General features: G+C 36.9%; 1 protein-coding gene across 1 annotated transcript in view; it reads right to left on the bottom strand.

Moving 5' to 3' along the window:
• The window catches only part of kibra (WW and C2 domain containing protein kibra), a 52,956-nt gene extending 30,907 nt beyond the window's left edge, over positions 1 to 22,049 (bottom strand). Inside the window, exons 1-4 of the mRNA XM_011299303.1 lie at positions 20,802 to 22,049; positions 19,358 to 19,498; positions 1,533 to 1,642; positions 932 to 1,026 (exon numbers count right to left, since the gene is read on the bottom strand). Coding sequence (XP_011297605.1) covers positions 932 to 1,026; positions 1,533 to 1,642; positions 19,358 to 19,485 — 333 coding nt within the window. The 5' untranslated portion in view covers positions 19,486 to 19,498; positions 20,802 to 22,049. The remainder of the gene's footprint in view (positions 1 to 931; positions 1,027 to 1,532; positions 1,643 to 19,357; positions 19,499 to 20,801) is intronic.
• Positions 22,050 to 22,642: the final 593 nt, after the last annotated feature.

Raw genomic sequence — 22,642 nt, 5'->3', positions numbered from 1 at the left:
AATTAATTTTTCAAAATTAATTTTTCAAAATTAATTTTTCAAAAATGAATACTTGGAGAAAATGTGAATTTAATTGATCATTTAAAAGGAGAAAAGTTGATGTTCTCAATTTATCGGATATTTTCAAGCGCTAAACGTTCTTGAAATAATGACCGACGATTATTATGAACACTGATTAATTCCTTCATTCTGTTGATCGTATTAATCTCAATAATGGTTCAGGAACAATGTGACATATTCCATTGTCCAATGTTCATGCTCACATGAGTCAGATCTCTGATTGGTCAACGCCCACTAATCCGCGTTGTTCTCTCTCGAGAATGTCCCCAACAATTTCGATTCTCGGACAGGAAGTTAAATGTTAAACTCAAGTTTGTGAGTGGCCCCAGTCCAAGAGAGAAATAAACTGGAGGAAGGCCCCGTTAAATATGACCCGCATCGTCGGGCCCAGCGTGATATTTATGTCGCTGTACAGAGTATATCTGACGCCTTAAAATTCACCAATCACCTGACGCTTTTTTATTTCCGTGAAATTATTCATTATTCAGCAGTCGGAAGAGACGACATTTTTGCCATTAAAATGAAAAACCAGATGATGAGATGAATTCCTCTCTTTTCATTAAAAAAATTAATAGAAATGAGATGAATATGTAATTAAAATAACTTTTAGAATTCTCTTCGCTGTTTTGCTTAATGAAAAACTTCTTTGCAAACACTCTGACCATAAATTCAAAGATATCTATAATGAATTAGCGACTTGTCGAGTTGAATCGATGAAACGTATCGCAAGAAACCACTCGTCCCAGTGTAATTACATTTACGTCGTGGTGTAAGAATACAAAACACCGTCAATCCAACAAAACGAACGAACGAGTTAACGACGAATCTGACGAGTATACAAAATGAGTAGTAAATATTGAAAAAAACTCACCTCGAGTACGTCCTGTGCGGTTTGCAGATACTCCCTGAGCATGGCTTCTTGTATAGCCCTCCACTCCTGCCTGGGGTCCTCAAGTTGGGTCGTTTCTGCATCGAAAAAAAAAAAAAAAATTTAATAAAACCCCAAGTTAATACATCAGGGATAAAAAAAATTATCTCAAAATGAAATTTAACACCAGATTCCGACCCTCTTCAATCCCCAAGTCAATCAAATGAGAAAGCGATCTTTCTCGGGTGGAGGGAGAGGTGAAGGTACCGAACACGCGTCAAAATCAAGTGGGACAACCAAGGAATTCCTCATGGATTTATCCCCGAGGTCATCGGTCAGGTGAGTTCAAAAATACTCACACGAAATCATCGAAAATTCAAAGAACCCAAATAGTAATTGCTGTACATCAATTTAGAGGAAATATGTCCGTATTATGGTGCACTCTGATTTCACGATAAAGTGGACTTCAGACAAGTCGTGAATATGGGATATTGAATTTTCTATTTTTTCCGCATGACAGTTAGGAATATAGTATTGTGACATTAGAGTGTGATCGATAGAAAAGTGACAGGATTGGTGTTGATACGGAATAGTAGAGACTTACGGCTGACATGATTGATGTAGTAAGCGCCCACGTGTTTGTCGTATGCCTCCTCCCAGCCAAGGGGCAGCTCATTTCCAATGCAGTCCGCGAACGTCTGAGGCTTCGTGAATCTGCAATAAAAATAAATTGACGCATTTTTTAATTAAAAATCTTCCATCAACATATTGCATCATCCGAATTCAGGGAAATTTCAATGAATTCATTTTCACAGAAAAAAAAAATTGTTACAACGAATGTTGCAGGGAATTTGGGAATTTTGGAAACTCGTAAAATCGCCATTAATTCGTAATATCATTTTTTAATTAAGAAATCGAGGGATCTTCACTCGAAATATTAAGTATTATTGGTAGTGGACTTGAAAACCTGAAATTTTACCTCTTCCCTCTCCAGAAGTTTCAACCAAAAAAATAAGAAATAAAACCCGAGAAATATTTGAAGAATGCTCTTTAGCCTTTGGATGCACTCAACTACAATCGTCAATCTATTTATAATTCCAATCCTATCTGTCGAGCGTGAACGAAACGTTGTTTCTTTCACGCATACAGACGTTATGTACGACTCGTTCATCCGTTTCTATTCCACCTACACACGCCCGAGTGCACACACAAGAATTATTCCCCCAAGAAAAAAAACGAATAAAGAAAAAAAGGAATAAATGAATCCAACAAATAGAAGAAGCCGTGCAGCTCCTGCACGTTTTCGCGATGAAGGATAGATGTATCCTTTACTATACACCTGAAAAAGTACTTGTCGCAATTACCAAATAGCACTTCGAGCAAGTACCAAACGTGTGCGAGTAATTTTGCTCCTTTTCACAAGTAAAATCGTAACATGTCCCGAGTGCTCAGGAAGTTGGAGTGGAGACAAGTGGAAAAATTCTCATAGCGAAATGTTTCGATGACTGGCACTCAGTACCTTGTACTGGCGAAAAGTATTATATTTTTTTTTTGTTTTAGTGTAGAGTGCTGTTCGGTGGTGATAAGCCATCGGCGCGCATCGGGCGTTATTATTTGCTGATAGCGGGAGAATGGAATGCGAGGTTGTCGGATGGGAAACCTTCGTTTCCGCAGTGGTTTAAAGGTAAAAATATGCCTACGAATATAAGATATCCCCCTTTGGCACACATTAATGTATACATATGGATTCAAGAGGTATTTACATCCTTCAATGTGTAACTACGATTTACACTTTGCCAATGATAACGCGCCGCATGTGCAATGGACTTCATGAGTGTATGCACGAATATTGTATGTAATGAGTAAATAGTGGATTCAAGGGAACAAAGACTTTGAGTCAGCCTCAAAGGCCTAGCAGGTGAATTTTTCAATTAGAACATAAATTCCCCAAGAGTATGATGAAAAGTTTCTTCATGTCTCTTCATGTCGGGACTATTGCGATCAATTATTCTTTCGACAGAAATTAATTTCATGTACAGCAGGGAAAATTAGAAAATTTTTTATAATCCTGGAAACATGAAATTTTATGAGCAACTTTAAGCAGCGGGAATTCAAAAATTTCCTAACTTGAATTTTCAATCGACTTATGAATATTCATCACCAGATGAGGGTGAATTTTTTTTTAATTGGGCATTCAAGAATATATAATGAATCATAAATCTTTTTTTATTTCTATTCCTTTTTATGGAATAATTAAACTGAGATTTATGGATTTCAGGGATTTCCTCATTAGATCGTGAATATTCATGGACAAAATTTCCTGAAATTTTAATGTACCTGTCGATTGTTGAGAATCGTTATGCGTTTTAGTTAACTATTTGCTACAATGGCGCAATTGGTTTATAGAGAAATGGCGAGGGATAAATTCCGGGAAGATAAGGTTTCGAACGATTTCCCAGAGCATTTGTGTTTATCAAAGAGACAAACAACATGAAGTGATGAATGAGTAACAATTCTGAGGAACAAGATCAACTCCGCGATAAACGCAGAAATTTACAGATGATATTGATAACATCCCGGGAACTTCTAGTTTTCGAAAAAAATGTAAATTTTTCTGATATCCTGGATTCTTCTAGATAATGACAATCTACTGAATTTTATTGGTCGACTGCTGGTCTGTTGATGTTGAAACTATCGGACTTTATGACCAAATCATTAGTGAATTTAAATGTTCTGCGTCGCCTTTTATTGGATTTTTGTTTCATAACCCACAATCAGAAGACCTTCTTCAGACCCGTGAAATTCTTCACAAGATTTTCTAATTTCTAAAAAATAACAGAGAAGATTCCTTCTGGCTCATTAAATTCTCCCCGAAAATTCCCTTCTAACGGATTCATTCGAACATTTTCCATTCCCCTCTCTTTTTCTCTTTCAATGTGATTTGCAAGATCTTATAAACCATTTTCATGCCGACTGATTTCATAACGAAACATTAATGATAGCTGATGATTCGATGACAGCACAGCAATTCTTCAATGTCTCAAGCAAAGTGAAACGATGAAAAAAAGATGGAACATTCTTAGTTGAATGAGCCATCTGGAGATGATATGTAACCATTCAATCAAACGTTGAGAAAAAAATTTTAAAGTTCATCATTTAATGGTCGTTCAATTTATTCTTTGGAAAATTCAATTGCATTTTATATTGAATATTCACGACGATTTCATTAAAACATCAATTATCAATCAAGAGGAAAAAACGAAAAAATTTACACAATAAACGAGAAAGTAAAAAAATAGATCGTTACCGAAATTCAGAATTGGGGACACCATTTTGTTCGCGCGACGGCCTGGAAATGGCGGATTTCGTATAACCGATTGTTTCATTGGCGCCACCGAAGGGGTTTGAACGAAAAAATTATTCCAACGTTTTACTGACATTTTTCTCTGAGTGTTGAGATAAAATCGGAGGAATATTTGACTGTGGAACGAAGGATAAAAAAAAAACATGAAAATGCTGAATCTGCGTTATGTCGCGCGCAACGGTATGCCAAGGTTAAGCCGCTCCACCAACCACAACCACAAGAGTCGACTTAAGTCTCGGCTAATTCACTGCATCGAAATTGCCCCAAACAAATCCCCGCAAATCTGCAATCTTGTGTTGTGTCTTTCTGAATTTTATTTTCTCGGGTTGGGTTTTTTTTTTCCTCGGGGGTTTATTAAATCCGTCATATCGTTGTGTATCAAACGCTCAAGAATTCTCAGAAAAACATCTTGGATCTCTCGTGTCTGAGTTTCAGACTGAAAAATACTCGTCCACTGACATCATGCTCTTCAGCGTCGAGAACAGAACCAACGAAATTCCACGTAATCGCAGCGTGAGACAAAAAAATGCAAGTTTAATGGAAAAGTTTAATGATTTCGGGTTCATGAAGTCAGGGTACTTTATCATTCGACATCTTCGTTTCACGCGATAGGAGAAAGAAAAATATTTAAAGAATATCTATGAATTTAAGAGAGATAGCGAAATATTTGTAAAGACCTTTTTGCTGGGTATTATTGCAACCTACAAAAAAAGTCTTATGGAAAATTTTCAAATCTTTTATAGATTTCAAGATATTCCTCGAAAACTGGAATGGGAGACAAGTCGAATTATTCCTCCCACTTGTTCAATGGTAATTTTTTTTTTATGCAGTTCGGTATTTCAAAAAATTCAGGATTGCACAATTCGAAATAAAATAAATAAATAAATTCACGAAAGAAAACAAAAATCACGGATATCACTTTCACATTTTTATCCGATAATTCGCGGATAAAACGATTACCCAGAAAAATAAAAACAGATAAAATAGAATAACAAGAGTTGCTTTCACACGTTGAGCACAGTACTTGGCAAAAATAGAGTAAAAAAAAAAATTATTTAGAAAGCCCAATGGAGATAACCCATAGGGAATTTACAACCTCATAAAATAAGTGATAAAAAACACTGGAATAGCTGAGAATTCAAATAAATAAAAGTCTAGGAAATATCATTTCCCACGAGCTCAGACAAATCCGCCAATTAATATCACATGTTATTCATAAATGTGAGAAGTGAAAACGCAGCCTGGAGGACGAGAGTCGTGGAATAGTAGTGAAAAAAAATTGGAAAGGAAAAGGAAAAAAAAATTGTTGAACAAAAAAAAATCGTCGAGTGATCGTGGAATGCGGAGATTCGCGCGCGGTCTTACGTAAAATCGGACGCGGGTTGTGCCCAATTACGCAAGGAGCGTGCCACCACTATCCGAGGTTAATACTGAATTATTTTAATGATCAACATAAAATAAAACAAACGGAGAATTATCATCATTCTCACACCCTTTTCTCTCAATCACAATTATCATTTTCCGCGTAAAAATTCATCCATAACGTGAGAATTGCATCCATTCCAGTGATTCCAGTATTCATAATAATTTTTGCGGAAGTATCGACGGAGATAATTAACCATTAGAAATTTTTTGCACCTGCAGTGACATCACAGTCCAGAAATTTGAGTTTTTTAATTCGCCATGCAAATTCAGCAAGAAATTTTCGAAATTTTCCAACGAATTTCCTATAATTACTTTCTGGGTTATTATGAAACATCATCTCGCGGTTTCACAGATGATTTATATCAACCTTCCGTGTAACAACAGATGGATAATTCCAATGATATATTTCACAATTAGTAACCCCAATAGCTTCAATATGAAATATGGCCCTAATGCATATTAAGGTGATTTTTCAGTGAACTCAATCTGTTGAAAAGGAACAACAGCTCAAGTTGCCCCCATCGACTGGGTATATAGTAGACTTGCAATCTCTTCTCTTGTCATCGCCACCCCCCGAAGATATACGAGCCGTTCATTTTTTTCAATTACTTTTTCAAATTAAACGAGCGGATCCTCTCCTACATTTAACTCCATAAATAACGACGAAAAAAAAATGTAAATAAAAAAGAAAGCAATGGGGAATTGCAAATGATGAAAAAAAAAAGATAGTACGCGAAGCGCGGAATATTCATTCATTGAAAGTAAGCGAGAGATTGACCTTCGTGTTGAATTAGCCTTGCGATTTCAAGTGACTCATTATTCTCGCTTGAATTCTTGGAGAAATGAACATTACAACGAATTATTCCACTTTACACCCCCACTGTGCACTCTTACACAATAATCTGTCGTGTCTTTAACTGGAAGTATTGTGAATTAAAAGTAGATGTCGAAATTAAAATTAAAATTGCCCCCACCCTGGATATGAAGTGTCATGAGCAGGCGTTTAGAATGAACAATCGTCATTGGCAATTTTCCCTTTCCACGTGAGCATTGTCGCGCGCATATTTTGAAATTTGTAAGTAGTCATTGGTGTTTACGTTTTCTCGACACTCGTGTCTCGTAATAACCAATACACTCGTGACCCCAACATTCCGCACTTATGACGCAAGCAAAACACGCCATTGGCAGTTTACTATTTTAAAAAAATGCTACTTCGCGACAAATACCATTGATTATCAGTGATTAATCGATAAGAAGTGATACATACAAAGGACAAATCGTTGGGGGACATATTCCTCGACTCAATGACGATAATAGCGTACGATCGATACTGTCATTAATAAATTTGTTATATACTGTCTGTGGCAGATACTGATCGATGGTCTCAAGGAAGTCAGCAAAAAACGAATTGAATTTTTTCTGTGGCAATTCAAAGGTAAATCTGAAATGCCAACAGCAAACAAAATTACGATTTTTATGATAAGAAATGAGTCGATTAATCGATGATTCATGAGAGTAATAATAAATATAGCACCGCAATCAGAGTTATTTATATATTTATAAAAGTCTTCTGTTTGGATGATATTCATTTTCAGAAAATTCAGGCGAATGCAGAAATTCAGAAATTGATTTTTCATTGATAATCCCATAAATTCTAAAAGCTTTTCCTACGACCATAAAAATCAACAATAAAAAATCAATTCAACATGGGCAACATATAATTTTTTAACGATGATTTTAATATACTTAGGAAAATATCAACTTTTGGTGTAGGTCACGACTGAATAAATAATTCCATAATTAATGTCGAGAGGAAAAAAGCTATAAAAAAGGCACTTGTGGTGATTTCGAAATGTCTTCGTGATAAAAATAATTCATTGAGGCATTAACAAATGCAACGTGACAATCGTCCCTGCACTGTGACCGCTTTCCACCCACAATAATGCAGTTGGCTCCCCAGTTTTAGAGTGGCGAAGGAATGAAGAGAGGTACTTTTACAAAAGCTAGGTAAGAGGGGATTGCAAACACGGAACGGTATGAAATGTTCCAAGCGATGCTGGTATGCAAGGGTTTCACTCGCATTCCTATGATGCCTGCTCGCGCCTCCAACATCACCAACACTATCAACAATATTTCTCTCCCACGAGCACCGGTGTAAAAGTACGCGCACATACAGTACATGTACAAAATGCAATGTACTTGTTGGGCCCCCCTTGCCACCCTCCGCCACCCCCTTTTCCACCATTCGAATTAACCCAAGGAAAAGGCATGAGACCAATTGTCCATACACCACATACACCTCTTTTATTTATTATCATTTTTTTCCCACAGGTGCCTTTTGTTCTTCCGAAACATTTTTGTGACACCACTATGAACACTTTTATTTTCCCATTGATGAACCGTAGGAAGTATTCGAAATATTCTGCATTGTTGCACTGAGAAACAAGTCATACGGATTTATGATTTTTTTTTTCGAGATTATGGGTTCTCATATAGTCGTCAGATTTATCTGGATTTAATTACGAAAAGGGATAGTGAAATAATTATTGTACATGCGTTATTTTTTTTCTATGGGATAGGGAGTGGCAATTATTTTTATCACTCATTTTGTCGAATGAGGATTTTATTCCGTTATCATCGATGAATAGAGAAAAGAATTCAGTGGATTATGTCGTTTATGGATTATTTTATCAATTGCGAACGATCTTATAAACGGAATTCTTCGAGTAATTTCTTGTGGCTGCTGTTTTAAGTTTGAGAATTAATGCCCTTTCACTGTTTAGTGAACTTTTTATTTGAATTTCCCATGTAAACAATTTTTTTTTCTCAAAAACAGTCATTGAACCGATTAAATGTCCAATCTCATGCATCGATCGGTTAAAATATTTTTCAAATTCAAGCAATATTTTTCAACATCTGATAATGCACAAGTTTTCCTCTCCCTTCGCATGCTAAATGAATAGCACGAATTAACAAGTTACTTTTGACCATTATCTACTAGGAAACTAGTTTGCCCGCATTCATGCTCACGAGTTTGTTGAAACGGTCACATTCACTCGACTACTACTGACCCACTATTCTCATATTAACGCTCTTTTTTTTGCACAATTAATGATTGAATAAGAGAACAATTGTGGTGAATCATGAGGGAAATATGCGCGAGAGTCGAACAAAAAAGATCGAACGTAATTGGCGCTTTTTTTTTTATTCGACAGAATGATTCACTCGAGATATTTTGATACCAATTAGATGACCGATGAATCATTCCAATTTACGGATTATTTTTTCTGGAATCATTCATGGTCATGCAATATTCATAAATTAAATTATTTTCCCCAAGGTGGATTAATTCACCCGCGCCCCAAATAATTTCATTTATGAAATTACCGTACTTTACGTCAGCGGCTTGAGTAATTACATTATTCGCTAATAATTCAGGCCAATTAGTAGCATCTCGATAATTAACAATGAGTAAAAAAAACGTGAAGTTCACTCGATAAAATTCCACGGCAAATGAAAAACTGCGGTATAATGTCCGGGGTAAATTAACCTGCGTTTCAGGTATGCCCCGTGGGCGTTGTTGGCGCCTTGTCGTATATCACAGACCCGCGGGTTTTGCATTGCAACAATCGAAATGAGTAACTCAGATAGTGAATTTACCCCAGCGCAAATAAACTAAAGAGAACGGAATGAAGAAAAAAAAAAAATAGTTCAGTAATAATGGTTTCAATTCCGGCCTTTAACTCGCGAGTTTCACCGTCAGGTGGATTCTACTACAAATGCCACTGGCTGTACACGCATTTTACCTGTATCGAGTCACTTACGTGGGCTAAATTGTACGTGCTTGAGTTATTACGCGCATTTGTGAGAAAATACCGGGTTGGAAAAGCGTAGGTGTCTACGACAAACTGAGAGTACCTGAGGCTGGCTCTGTCCCAAGGGCACTAAACGCTATCTATTTCTCTTTCTCTACTGAAATTTTATTTTTATTCTTCAAATGATTCCTTTTTTTTTTCAATTTATCGCCAGTCTCGCGCTCTTGACGTGTGCGAAGGGGTTACGTGCGAGGTGCAACGTAAACTCTTGGCTTTTCGCTGTGAATTTACGTCACTGGGAATTTCGGAGATCAGAATCGACTGAGTGATGAAATTAGAAGGGGAATGGAATGCGAAGTGATAAGAGCATTTAACTTCTTGGCTTTTCATTTTAGAGGAGATTGCAGCTTGGTTGCGAATTGGCGAGCTGGGATAAGTGGATTTTTTTTTTTTTTAGAAATACCTGGTTTTTGGGTAAATTATTGAATAGCAACGATTTGTGGCAGACTTTGCACTTCTTTGGAATTCATTGAAATTTACAGTTTGATTTTCCCCCGAATTCACCCAAAATTTTGGACTACACTCCACTGATCAATGGATCATGGATCACTGAAATATTTAATGAGTGAGAAATCATTCATCAATCATCAATCATCCAGAACACTCCAAGATGATTTTCAATCTCAAAAAAATAAAAAACAAACCTCTCCCAATAAAGTGTAGGGAGCAATAATCGACTCGGAGATTCCACCGATTTCATAAATCTTTAATGACCATAAAAATTAATTTTCTCGATTCCAGAAATTTTTTATCGACTTTCATATGGATTAATGGGAGCTAGCCATCACGCAAAGGGGGAATGTCTCAGATATACCCAAGTTTGGGAAGATTCCTGAGGCCTCTTGGCATATAATTCGTGTCATGGCCCCCGCGTCGGAGACTATATCGCGTGCGCGTAAATACAAACTTGTGGAGAGGATGGAACTAAAAAATGAAGAAAAAAAAAAGTACCGAAAAAAAAGAAAAAAACGCGAGAGAGGGAGAAAAATGAGCGTTTCTTCTTCTGGCGCACGTGCGATTTAACGGAACGCTGGACGCATCTTTCCCCTTTCCCTCGCAAACTTGCATGAAATTCATGGTAATGTGCATTGAGTATCGCTGAGTATTCAACAAAGAGAATAAAAAAAAATATCACCGGAATAAATGAAAAATAAATTAAATGAGAGGTATATTCAGGAATTCAATTCCATTCTCATGATTCCGTTTTTGGAATCTCCCGGAATGCGAATGCGTGCACTTTGCACGGAAATAAATGGGGATATTGGTATGTGTTAGTATTTTGTCGTGTTGGTAGATGGGAGAATGTGATGCTGTGTGGACCAACTGGTCGCCATCTGCGTTTAGGAAAAATCCAGTGCATACCGAACGCACTCTAAAATCGTCCGCGCGCCTCACCATTTTCTTTTATTCTTTTTCCCAAGATATTTTTTTCTAGTGGTTTTTGAAAAATCTGGCCACTCGAGGGTTTATAGTGCGTACGCAATGCGCATTCTTTCGATTGTATCGACGCCAAAAATCAGTGGTGTACGTGTGCGTTTTGAAATTAAAAATAGAGAGAGAATTTTCGGGGAAACTCACGCGCGTGGTTGAGGGATTTGACAACTAAAGATTATTTGGTGGCAATTCGAGGAAGAGATTTTATTTAATGTCAATGAATTCCTAGGACTTCTCGGAAGCAGCGATTCGCGAATTGAATGAAAGTTTGGTACATTAATTTTTTTTCCCATTGGAGTGAAGAGTCTTTTGGGAAAGCCGATAAATGAGTTGTGAATCGTTTGATATGAAATACCGATGAGTATCAATGGATAAGAAGGGAACCGGTAGTGAAGAGAGTAAAGGGAGTGAAGAGAATAAAAAGAGGGAAAAGAGTTAAAATTGATAAAAGGAAAGAACGAATTAAGTCAAGTACGAAAAATGTATGTGTCCCCGAGGGCAACCCTCTGCTCGGTCGGTTGCATCTCTGCGGGGAATGCACTTAAAAGCCGAGGGTCTATTTTTAGGGAACCAAAGTGGCCGGTTACATACATTATATACCGGTTGCGAGGAAGAGGCCTTCGAAAAGGAATCAGGAGATGCAACCATCGTTTGCGCGCATGTGCACGTGCGTAAGTCTCCAAGGAAATGAGATGGCATGCCTCACCTTTTTCAACCATAAAGAAAAATAAAGATAAATAAATAAAGATGGTCCACTGAAACGAGGTGGGCTCCAACCATCAACCCACCAGTGCATCCAATCGTGCACCATCTGTCGGATGAATCTATTTAATCCGTCCACATAAGGAAATGAAATATTTTACCCATCGTCTTATGATTTACCCTTTTTTCTTTTTTACTCATCATCTCGTAAGGCAAATATTTCATAAATCCTTTTCAATGCTTGTGGAATGTATTGCGGAATTTACACACCGAGAGATATATATGTTATGTAGAAATTACGGAATCCACTTGGATGTATTGAGTGACGGAATTATTATTTTGTTTGTTCAGAAAATTCATGGGGGAATAAAGTCATAACTCTGGAAAATGACCTAAAAATTTTCACTCACGAATTATGGAAAAGTTGGGTAATTTTTATTAAATATTTCTCTCTGTAAATTTTTTTTTCAGTTCTGGAAAATTGATAAATGATGATAAGCAAGATTATGAGATGATTGCCCGTGAGATTTTAGTGGATAAACATTGGAATTTTTTGTGGGTTTAAATTTATGTGAAAATTATTTCCGTTTTGGTTCTTACTAGAAAATCTCGTCATTTCGTTGAATATTCAATGGAATTTTAACTTTCCGGTTCATATGAGAATGAAAATTAGAGAAAATAGTGAAAATTGAGGTCGACATTTTCTGGAATTCTGAAGCAACTAGCAATTTAATCAAGTTAATGCTCAATTTTCATAATGAGATTTAAAATTCTAACTGGTCTTGAAATAAAAATTTTTATGATGGTCGATGTAATCTTAATGTGAATGTGTAACCCCACACATTCAGAATTCCGTAATAATCATTACTGGAATAAAAAAAATTTGGGAAATCGTAGAGAAAAGTATTCCGTGTAGAATGACTTAATTTCCATGAAAATTCCGAGCTCGCGTTTCCCCATAATTCGTAGATTGAAATATTTCGAATTCAAAGTAAATTGTACAATCAGAAAATTTCATAGCTATCCCGAATTTGGGGCAAATTTAACACCAATATTTTCGGTTGAATTTCCTTTGATAAAATACCGCCGGTCATTTAAGAAAAAATCTCACTGGTCAAAACTCGTGTATTTAACTTTAATTCTTTTCGGATGCGGAACGCATTCCAAAACGCATACCAAGGAACTTCACGGTGACCCAAATTAGAGAAAGGTCTCCCCTAGCAATTATTTTTTTCTCATGTTTCATCTTTTTCTTTTAACGATCAAAGTGGACCGAAATTCTTGAAATAATTTTCTGAATTATTTTTCAGAAATGAAGAATTATTCTGCCCCCACACTTTCTCAGATTCCTTACAGCAAGTGTCAATTCAATGAATAATGTACCTATAATTATTAATGAAACGAGAAAATTGAGACCTCCCACGCGGTGAAGACGTATCAATAGAATTACACGAATCTTTTATAAAATGAAAATGAAAAATGAACACGAGGAGCGAATGAATAGAGAAATGTAAAACAGAAGATCAATCAATCATTCGACATAATAAAATGACTAGACCTAAAGAGAGGAAAGCACTAAAAATTGATAAAACGTCGCAACAACTTAATTAAATTGCAAAAACTGCGACTCAATAGTAAATTTAAAAAATTTCCATTCAATTTGAATTTTTTTCGTTTCAAAATACACGTCTTCGCTCGAATAGGTAAAATAATATTTATCGAGGAGCCGATAAATTATTTGTGAATGGTTGGACATGAGATAAAATGAATGGATAAATGGAAAACGTAGGAGATAGTATGGGGAAATGAGAGAGGCCCTGAACTGATCGAGATTCTAAATGGTTTTGAATTAAAACGCATCCATGATTATCCTTAATTATCGCGAGTGTATAACCTACTGGTATCTGACTTACATAGTAATAACCATAGATGTAATGGCTCATCAACTACGTGACCATCGTGCGTTAAACATCGGTACTTATGGCCCTGCGGGAGTTTCAGTATCGTTTTATTTCATATTTCTCTCCTGTAATTATGACTTTTTTCGCGTAATAATATATCAGGGACCAGCTCAGCTCCAAACTCGGGGATACCAAAGGGACATTCAGGGATTGCGAATTCCCACTAAATTGCACTCCCCTACTTTTCCTTTTGTCAGTGAAACATTATTACGGGACTATTTTTAGGAGACGATTCATCAATTATCTCATGGCGAATCTATCTATATTGGAGAAACGTAAAAATGAAAATTCTGGAGAGCCAGCTTTCACGATTCATTAAAGCCGAGGTATTTTATTCTTAAAAAATGACTATTTTGATCGATCATCATAAAATTAAATCTCTCGAAAATAGTCGTTAATCCCCGTTGATTATTCGGTATTAACAAGCACGAATAAGAATGAGCGGCGATAGAGTGAAAAAATGACTAAAAGAGATGACTAAAATATCAAATTTGATAAATAATCTTGATGAAAAAAATTTAATTTTGGGTTGGGATCAAGGGATTTTCGTCATTAAATTCTAACACAACGAGTTTGAAGAAGAGGGCCACCCACTCTCGGAGGACTCTAATCCTTTCGAACGGTAGCCGTTACGCTTCAAGTCGTAAATCATTTTTCCATCCTCCAAAAGATCGCCATCGCTTGACGGCTTACAAATTGGTCAACAAAAGGCGAATCGAGGCTTCTTGCCTTTAGCAAAGGTGTAGAGAAAAAGTTCAAAAAAAAAAAATCGAGGTGAAAAAAGAATATGTTCGACGGAGGGGAAAAAATGCGCGGGGGAAAAGAGGGAGAGAGTGAAAAAAGAAGGAGTGAGAAAGAGAGGCAAATAATTCGGCGACTTGCGTACCTTTCTTGTCCTTCTCAATACCCCCCTCCCCCTACCATTCTTTTTTTCTTTGTATTCGTTTATTTTTTAGGGACCCCCCTCCTACGTAAGACCCCCTCGGACTATTTTTGAAGGGAACCAGTTCCAAGAACTGAGGTCACGTTTCCACGAATGCAAATATCTGAGACTCCGACGGGGATTTACCTGCGTTTTTGGTCACGTGTTAGGACAATTTGTGTGCACAATTTCATGTTCGAGATAATTATGAGAATAAGGGGATTCCTACATCAAATCCATAGACGCAATTTTTTTTTTGTGAAATTTTCAGAAAAACCAGATAGTTTGGATAAATTGGGAAATTCTCATCCTCATGGCCTTTTAAATTCTGGATGTTTATCGAATTCTCTGTGAAGCCTGGAATATCATGGAATGACGTTTGGTATCAATGCCCTGAAAATCAGCACCCAACTACCCATAAAATATTATGATTTTTTCTAACAGCGCATGTGAACCTTAGGATGCATCAGTAGCGAAGTGGTAAACTAGGCTAAGTGCATTTTTTTTCGACATGAATTTTAAAAATATCTCGATCATAAAGGAAGCTAGCGGTATTTTTGCACATACTTTTTTTTTATAGAGAAAGATGAGAGCAAAAAAAAGCTAGAAAATAAAAAAAATTGTGAAAATATTTATGCTTTCCTTCGGCTCCAAGATATTTGCTAAAAACCGACCTCGAAAAAATGCACTTATCGTAGTTTACCACTTTGCAACATAACATGAAACAGAATAAGATAATTGTTAAGTAAACAGACTAAAAAAAAAAATACAGGTAGTGACTGGTGACACTTGAAATTGTTTTCCACCGTCTTTCTTCAATGGATACTGATTCAAAAAATTTTCAAGAAGAACTTTTCGTGAGAAAATAAAAAAGGAAATATGATAAAATATTCGTGAATTGAACAACTCGACGTATCAAATGGATTTAGACGAATTTTAATAGTTTTTTAATGTTTTCATTTGAATGGCCATTTTTCGGTAGGAATTTCTCTTTTTTAATAGAGGCAATATTTCACTCGATAAAGAAAGACACTCCCATTAAAAGAATCTTCCTAACGCTGTGGTGATGTTTTTTTATTGATATTCGTTGGTTACGAAGTGATAAAAAATATTGAGATATCTTCACGAGATAATAAAGGACATACAGAAGTTTCCTGTGCATTCGCACCTGGTGAGGAGAAAGTTTTTCAGGATGCCACAAGAACCCAGCCCCACACTCTTACACAAATGGCCATCGAAACAAGCAGGTTCATCTTCGAATTTCTCATTCGGAATTCCACTGCGCCACGAAATACCATTGGAAGAGGGGAAAAAAAAAATATACAAAAACGTTGGGATGATTATAATCAACCATCAGTCCTTCCCCTTCCACGCTATTTTATCAGTGGGATGGAGCTCGGAGTGGACAAACGAGAAACAAGAAAGTTTGGAATAAAATGCCGAATTTAATTGTCCCCAATTTCGTGCAATTATTTTGTAAGTGACTGAATTAACGTACATTATGTTTTACGAAAATGATAAAATACGGGTGAACTGAATTCCCACACAAGGCTAAATTGGATTATTTGCCAGCGTGAATTTTCAATTGTTTATTGAGAATTTTATGAAAAATCGCAGGTATATGCAAGAGACAAAGGTATTGTCCTTATCTTGCTGGAAATTTCAATGATATTTGCTGTTTAAAAATGAATATCTTTGAAGGGAACTATTATAAATAATCTGAGAGTATCTTGCTATTTACTATAATTGGCAGGAGAGAACGGCAAATAATTTTGCAATATCGTTTCATATGCGCATGATGAAGGAAAGTCAAATGTGTACGACAGGCGAGAAAAAAAAAATCAGAAATTAATGATTTTTCGGTTGTGTGGGATGTGAGAGCCGAGGTAACGCAATAGTGAGATGACCAAGTCTCAAGATTTCTCCACCAAAGGCGATAACAGAATGAAGAAATTGAGCATTTAAAAAAATGTCAGAAGAAAAAAACTGAAGGCACGTAGATTTTGTCAAATCACCGCTCCTAGTCACTTCCTGTCGTGTTTTTCGAGCGTGTAACATCAGCGAAATTCCAAATATTTCAAATATTCATCGCACGCCGAGCACCACCGGATTTCCGGTTATCTTCAAGTGCTTTTTCATCGTTTTCTTTTTTCGGTATTGTAGAGTACACATTGTGCTGCTTTGATCAAACGACTTTTTTCTTTTTGCGGGAGAAAAAAAAACGAGAGAAAAATGTGTCACGGCCATTTTAGTGTGTTCTTATCGTTCTTCTCGAATTTGAGGTCAAATCTCGGTACTAAAATTCAGCTCTAAAGTAGTGAAATGTAATGAGAGGGAATATCTCCTGTTAATCATGAAATTATCTCCCCGATGAATATTATGTCGGTATTTTTTGGACTGGGAAAAATATCACCAGGCATTTACAGAAAATCTCGTGCTCTCGAAATAATTACAAACTCATTAGAGATTTTATGCGAGACCGGTGTCTTGTTTTATAACATCGGCATAAGATTTTACAGCCCTGATAAAATCAACAGAAATAATTTAAATATTACCGGAAATCATCGAAATCTCACGTCCCAATGATAAGGTCACTGAACGATGATAACCTCTCAGTTAAAAATTATTTGCGTGAAAGAATTCAAAATAAACAACACAGAGGAATTTTCTCGTGAGTCTTTTGACTAAACAACACGGCTTGAGATATTTCGCAATTAGGAATTCCGTGAAGTGGAAGCGGAAACATTACATCGAGTGAAGTAGTGAAGGATGAAAAGTCGATTCCAAGTTGAATTTTTCAGGAATTAATCTTAAACTTGATCAAAGAAAAATAGAAACCATTCAGGAAAATGTTTGTACACTTTCTTTCGCGAAAAGATTGTTATAAAAATTTAGCAGCCCTGCTCCCATCCTGAGATACTCTTGAATCCTCAACTACGAGATAAGTCGACTTTACCATTTCGCTACTGAATTCATAATAACATTTTAAGTAACGTCTGAATTTAAAAAAAAAAAGCCAGAGTGAAAGTAAACGCTCGGTTTCGTGACGTTCGCATTCTCAAGATATTTCAGGCTCATTTTTCCACCAGTTTTCAAGGAGAATATGCAGAGAGATCATTTTATCATTAATGTCGCAATGATTTTTTTCGAATTTGAATGGAATGACCTCTCAGCGTCATCAGAATAATGAAGTCATAAAAATTCAGTAATAAAAGTGAAGTAAAAGCCGAAAATATCATTTTTTAAAAACGTCAAAGTGTTCTGAAAATAGAATACCTTCTTCATCTTTCAAAGTGGAAGCCAAAAATAGCGAAATTACCACGGGGAATGCAAATCGATACGAGATTCTTCTGACAAGGATTTTAACGGTACAATCGTGACCTAAACAATCTCGGGCCAGCGAAACAGCAGAACACATCAGACAAGTCAACAAATAAAAGCCGAAAAACGGAATTCATGATAAATCTGTTCACATATATTCACCATATACCCGAAATATTCTCCCGAATAATTAATTTTGCTAATATTAATCAATAATTCGGATATTCCTTTCCCTCTTCGAATCTCTCTCCTTCATTATCATTTCCGTCTCTGATCTTGACATGTCACATGCATTCCCCCTCTCGTTATCTTTGTTAATTAAATTCTGTTAAACTATGTACACGTGCACTCCAATATATTTTGCATTTCCGTTCTCGCGTTTTCGCGTTTTCGCGTTTTCGCGTTTTCGCGTTTTCGCGGTTTCGCGTTTTCGGGGCGGGTGAGGGGTGGTGGGTTCGGAGGGGCAATTGGAAAAATAAGGGGAAAATGAGGGAAAAGAGTGGTGTTATGGTGGTATTTTGCAATGGAATGAAGAAAAAGGGAAACGTCAGGGGCACGTGTAAAGGTAAGCGGCGGCCCTGGCGCGTGGAATGCGGGCGCGGCGAACGATTGGCCTGACTTAGTGTGCGTGCAGTAGTCCACCACCACCCAACACAGCCAACATTGCAAACCGACAACCAGAGACGAGTACTAACCATGTGCCTTCCCGAGATCACTAACGCAATTGCAAGAAAAAAATACCTCGAGGGATGGAAAAACAAAACTCGGAAATTTGAAGTCTGACATTTGTCACTACTCCACTAGTTCTACCCGTCGAATTCGGAATTTGGAAAATTTTGAAAAAATTGGCATTTTCATGAAACATTCCAGGTTTTCAGATTGAAATTTTCGCGGTTCTTAAAGGGACACGTGAGATAAATATCAGATGTTAAATTTTGAATTTATCATTGAATCGGATTTCCGGTCGAAATTTTAAAGTTTTTGAAAAGAGGTGTGAGTCGATTTTGTTCAGGATTCGCGATAGTAGATTGCTGATGAATATTCATTGATGAATGAACAATAATTCAGATTGGATAATTTCAACGGGACGAGTGATTGAATTAGAAAAGAAAAAGTTTATTTTGAGTGGTTTCTAATGGTTTTTTTTGCGACTGACTGACGAGCCTTTGAGACGATTGTTTCCACTCACTAATCAGTTCTGTTCCACAAGGATGCATCGATTGAAAGATAAAATTTCAATTGCATCATTCATTCCAGAATAATCGCCCAGCAAAAGGAAAAACCCCGTAAAATGTGGAAAATCGTGGAAATTCCACATCCAATTTTCGGGATCATTACAATAACGACGCGAAGATTTTAATAATCGATAGATCGAAAGGTTTAAAACCAAAAGAAGGTAAACACGTGATGTTTTGATAGTCTTACCTGTCTCGAGGATCGATCCAGGTGGTTTTGCGGGTGTTATGATCGATGAAGTAGGTTTTTCCGTCAAAATCCTGGGCGACGTCCCACCCGTCCGGAAGTGGTATCTCCCCATTCCGTCTCCTTGGCATATTTCACTGCGCTCTAGATTCAAAGCAAAACACAGAGACATTGAGATACATTTCAACAACAAAACATCATTAATCAATCCGCCCTACTTGTGATCTTGTTTTTTATCGACTTTCAACGTAAACTGAGCAATTATTCGTTTGTAAGCTGAAGGATAAGGTCGGACCAATCAATATTTCATTTTGAAGATATTTTTGGAATTTGTCAAGGGCCTTCTCGTACAGATTTCCATAAACTATAAAAAGACAATTTTGAAGGCTACAGGAATTCTCTATTTTTCGTCACATCTCGTAGTTTCAGATGCTGGGGGAATAGTCTCAATGAATTATTTATTTTATTTCGAGTCTTTTTTTGGAATATTTTAAAAACCCGTTAGGGTTTTCTGAGGAACATCAAATCAACATTTTTGTTGACAAATCTGGAGACTGCGGAGATGTTTTTCTTTGCATCTGATAGTTTGGGAGGTGAAGTATTTATAGAGAGATATGTGGAGAATGTGGGGATTTATCTACATTGAAAAACGGATTCTTCAATTATTTCCAGAATATATCTTTGAAATTAGGGGATTAACAAGAAAACGCGAAACATTTTTTATTGAAAAATCGAAGAGCTGTACGGTGAGATAATTCTTTCGAAATTTACTACTAGTCACCGAGGTATTTACAAAACAATCCAATATTTTTGGGCTCATCTTCTGTTCTCTATTTCTTAGCTACAGACTTCTGACTTTTATCTTTATTTCTCGACGTGAGTAAATATTTAACTATCATCATCATCATTCCTTGAGTCTTTAGCTTTTCAATTAATCTTATTGACTCTTCGAATTCCTGAGTTATTTGTCATCCAAAAGTCAATTCAATCCACTGAATCTGACAAATTCCCAACTCCCAGAAATTTCAGCTTCTCCTTAAAAGATCACAACTCCCTAATCCCTCCATAATAAATCAACAAATTTAATAGAGTGCTAAGGGACAACAATTCAACGTGCCCGCTACTCGTGGAGTATCTCCGAATCTAAGAGAGATAGCAAATTTTTTCCCAGTACCTCTTTTGTACAGCTGATTGATTGCTTCGAAAAATGTAATAACAAAAATTTCGCTATCTGCTTCAGATTCATAGATATCCCTTGAAATCGTTTCAATCAGTTGAATCGACTTGTTGCTCTTTACCACTTTAATGCAGGAATACTTCCCAAGGAATGTAAATTAATAAATAAAAAAAATCGAAGTAGCAAGAGTGAGAATCAGATGATAAAAAAGGGAGGAATTGTTGAAAAATTTTCTCAATTCCACTCTTGCTACTCCGCCATCATGAATACCTCATTATCATGAGCGGAGTGACGTCAGAGTCCCCGCCTTCAGATTCCTCTAGAGCGGAATTCCACCGTTAACATTGCCGGGGGAAGAAGTCACCAAGGGAAAGGGGCCAGTGAAGAGGGGGAAACAGCAGAAGAAGATGCGTGTCTGTTACCAGTTTTTTTTTTAAAGATGTATATAAATATCACTGGACACGACCCAGCCACTGATCATTGAAAATACAGATCTTCAGGACCCACCAATTCCCAATCAACGAATCAATCAACAATTCACCTTTCAACAATCAATTCCCCGCAATAAACTCCAACCCAAAAAATGATGTTTCTTCACTAAAACCACTCGTCAGGATATATACCCAGTAGACGAAAAAAAAAAAATTCACTCACTTCACCACAACCTGTTTATCCATTCCCCAGAACTCGGAATAAATTCTCAAGTTTGATCCTTTCATTTATCAGTGGGTAAGTGAATTAAACTCTTCACGAACTCTCCAATAACCTCCTTCAACCTCCAGTTTCCAAACTGTTCCCAACAACAAACAGTTCAACCAGTGGTATTTCTGGTAAAAAAAACTCCCAAACCGTTTACCCCGGCACTGACTAAACTCGAAGAAAAAAAAAACCCACTGTCACTCGTCTCACAACCTCTCTCCAAAAAAAAAAAAAAGCCAAAAAACAAACAGAATCCGAGATGGTCTTTTCGAGTTGCTTGTCACACACTCACTGTCAGATTGTCGAAAAAAAAAAAAAATCCAGTATTCACGTGAATAATTAGCAAACGGAGCCGAAAAATATCGGAGCACAGAAAAAAATGCACAAATGTCGAGAGCCCGTAACCGATACACTGATATAACCTCTGTTTAACCTCACCACTGGTACTGGTTTCAAAGACAATATAATAAAGGGATTATAAAAATGTGTAAAATTGGTATTCCAAAGGTAAAGACACAGAGAGTATTTAGTGTCTACTCGCCAGCAACGAGCATGCCGGGAGTTCGAGACATGCCTGAACGTTTCATGCTGTTGCGATCGAGACTCTTTCTCAACTCGCGCCCCCTCTCTCTCACTTGAGCTTTTCCAACTTGGGTATAACTATATCTCACTTCAACTCACTAACATTTATTTATTCCCTCTCTACTTCACTCGTATGAAATAAACACACTGGTCTCCTCTCCTCAACCTCTCTCTGTCCCCTACTGTCACGTTTCCCCCACTTTGGTGACTGAATCAGACGGTTTCTCGTGTCTCTGACCGCTGGCCACGAATGACGACGGCTACACGCGACGCCAACCGAACCACAAGGACTCGCATTTGCCCTTTTCCAATAATTCACGTGTTTTCCGGTTGTTTTACCCGAGGGCGCCACCGTCCCAGCGGGAATTTTCAATTCCAGCGACGCGCGCACTCCTCGATTTACTATTTCTGCAAATTGGTATCGCCCGCCCTTTTCAAATTCCTCTCCCCACCGATGTGATAGGTTAATGACACCATTTTTAGAGGGAACCTATCTTTCTATTGGGAAAAATTAGACGGTTAATCTGGTTTGTTTAACAATAAATGATTCCACAGATTCCACTGATCAGGAAATTTATTCTTGAATGTTGGGCTTGGAGTAAATGACGGAAAGAATAGGATTTTATTATTGTTGGTATTGAATTGGGAATTAGGGGACATGGATTGTTTAATGCGAAATCGGTTTTGCACATTTTGCAAATTTTTGGAAACGGGTATATTTCATTTTTGTTTATGGACTTTCTTAAATGAGGATTATGCCGATAATTACGGCATCTCGCGGGGGATTATTGAATTAATTCAGGAATGTGGCGCGTGTCCGGAATTTTTTT

The sequence above is a fragment of the Fopius arisanus genome, unplaced genomic scaffold (genome assembly GCF_000806365.1).
Source record: "Fopius arisanus strain USDA-PBARC FA_bdor unplaced genomic scaffold, ASM80636v1 scaffold00014, whole genome shotgun sequence".
NCBI lineage: Eukaryota > Metazoa > Arthropoda > Insecta > Hymenoptera > Braconidae > Fopius > Fopius arisanus.
Note: the sequence above shows the minus strand (reverse complement) of the source record. Positions and strands in the feature narration are given on the sequence as shown.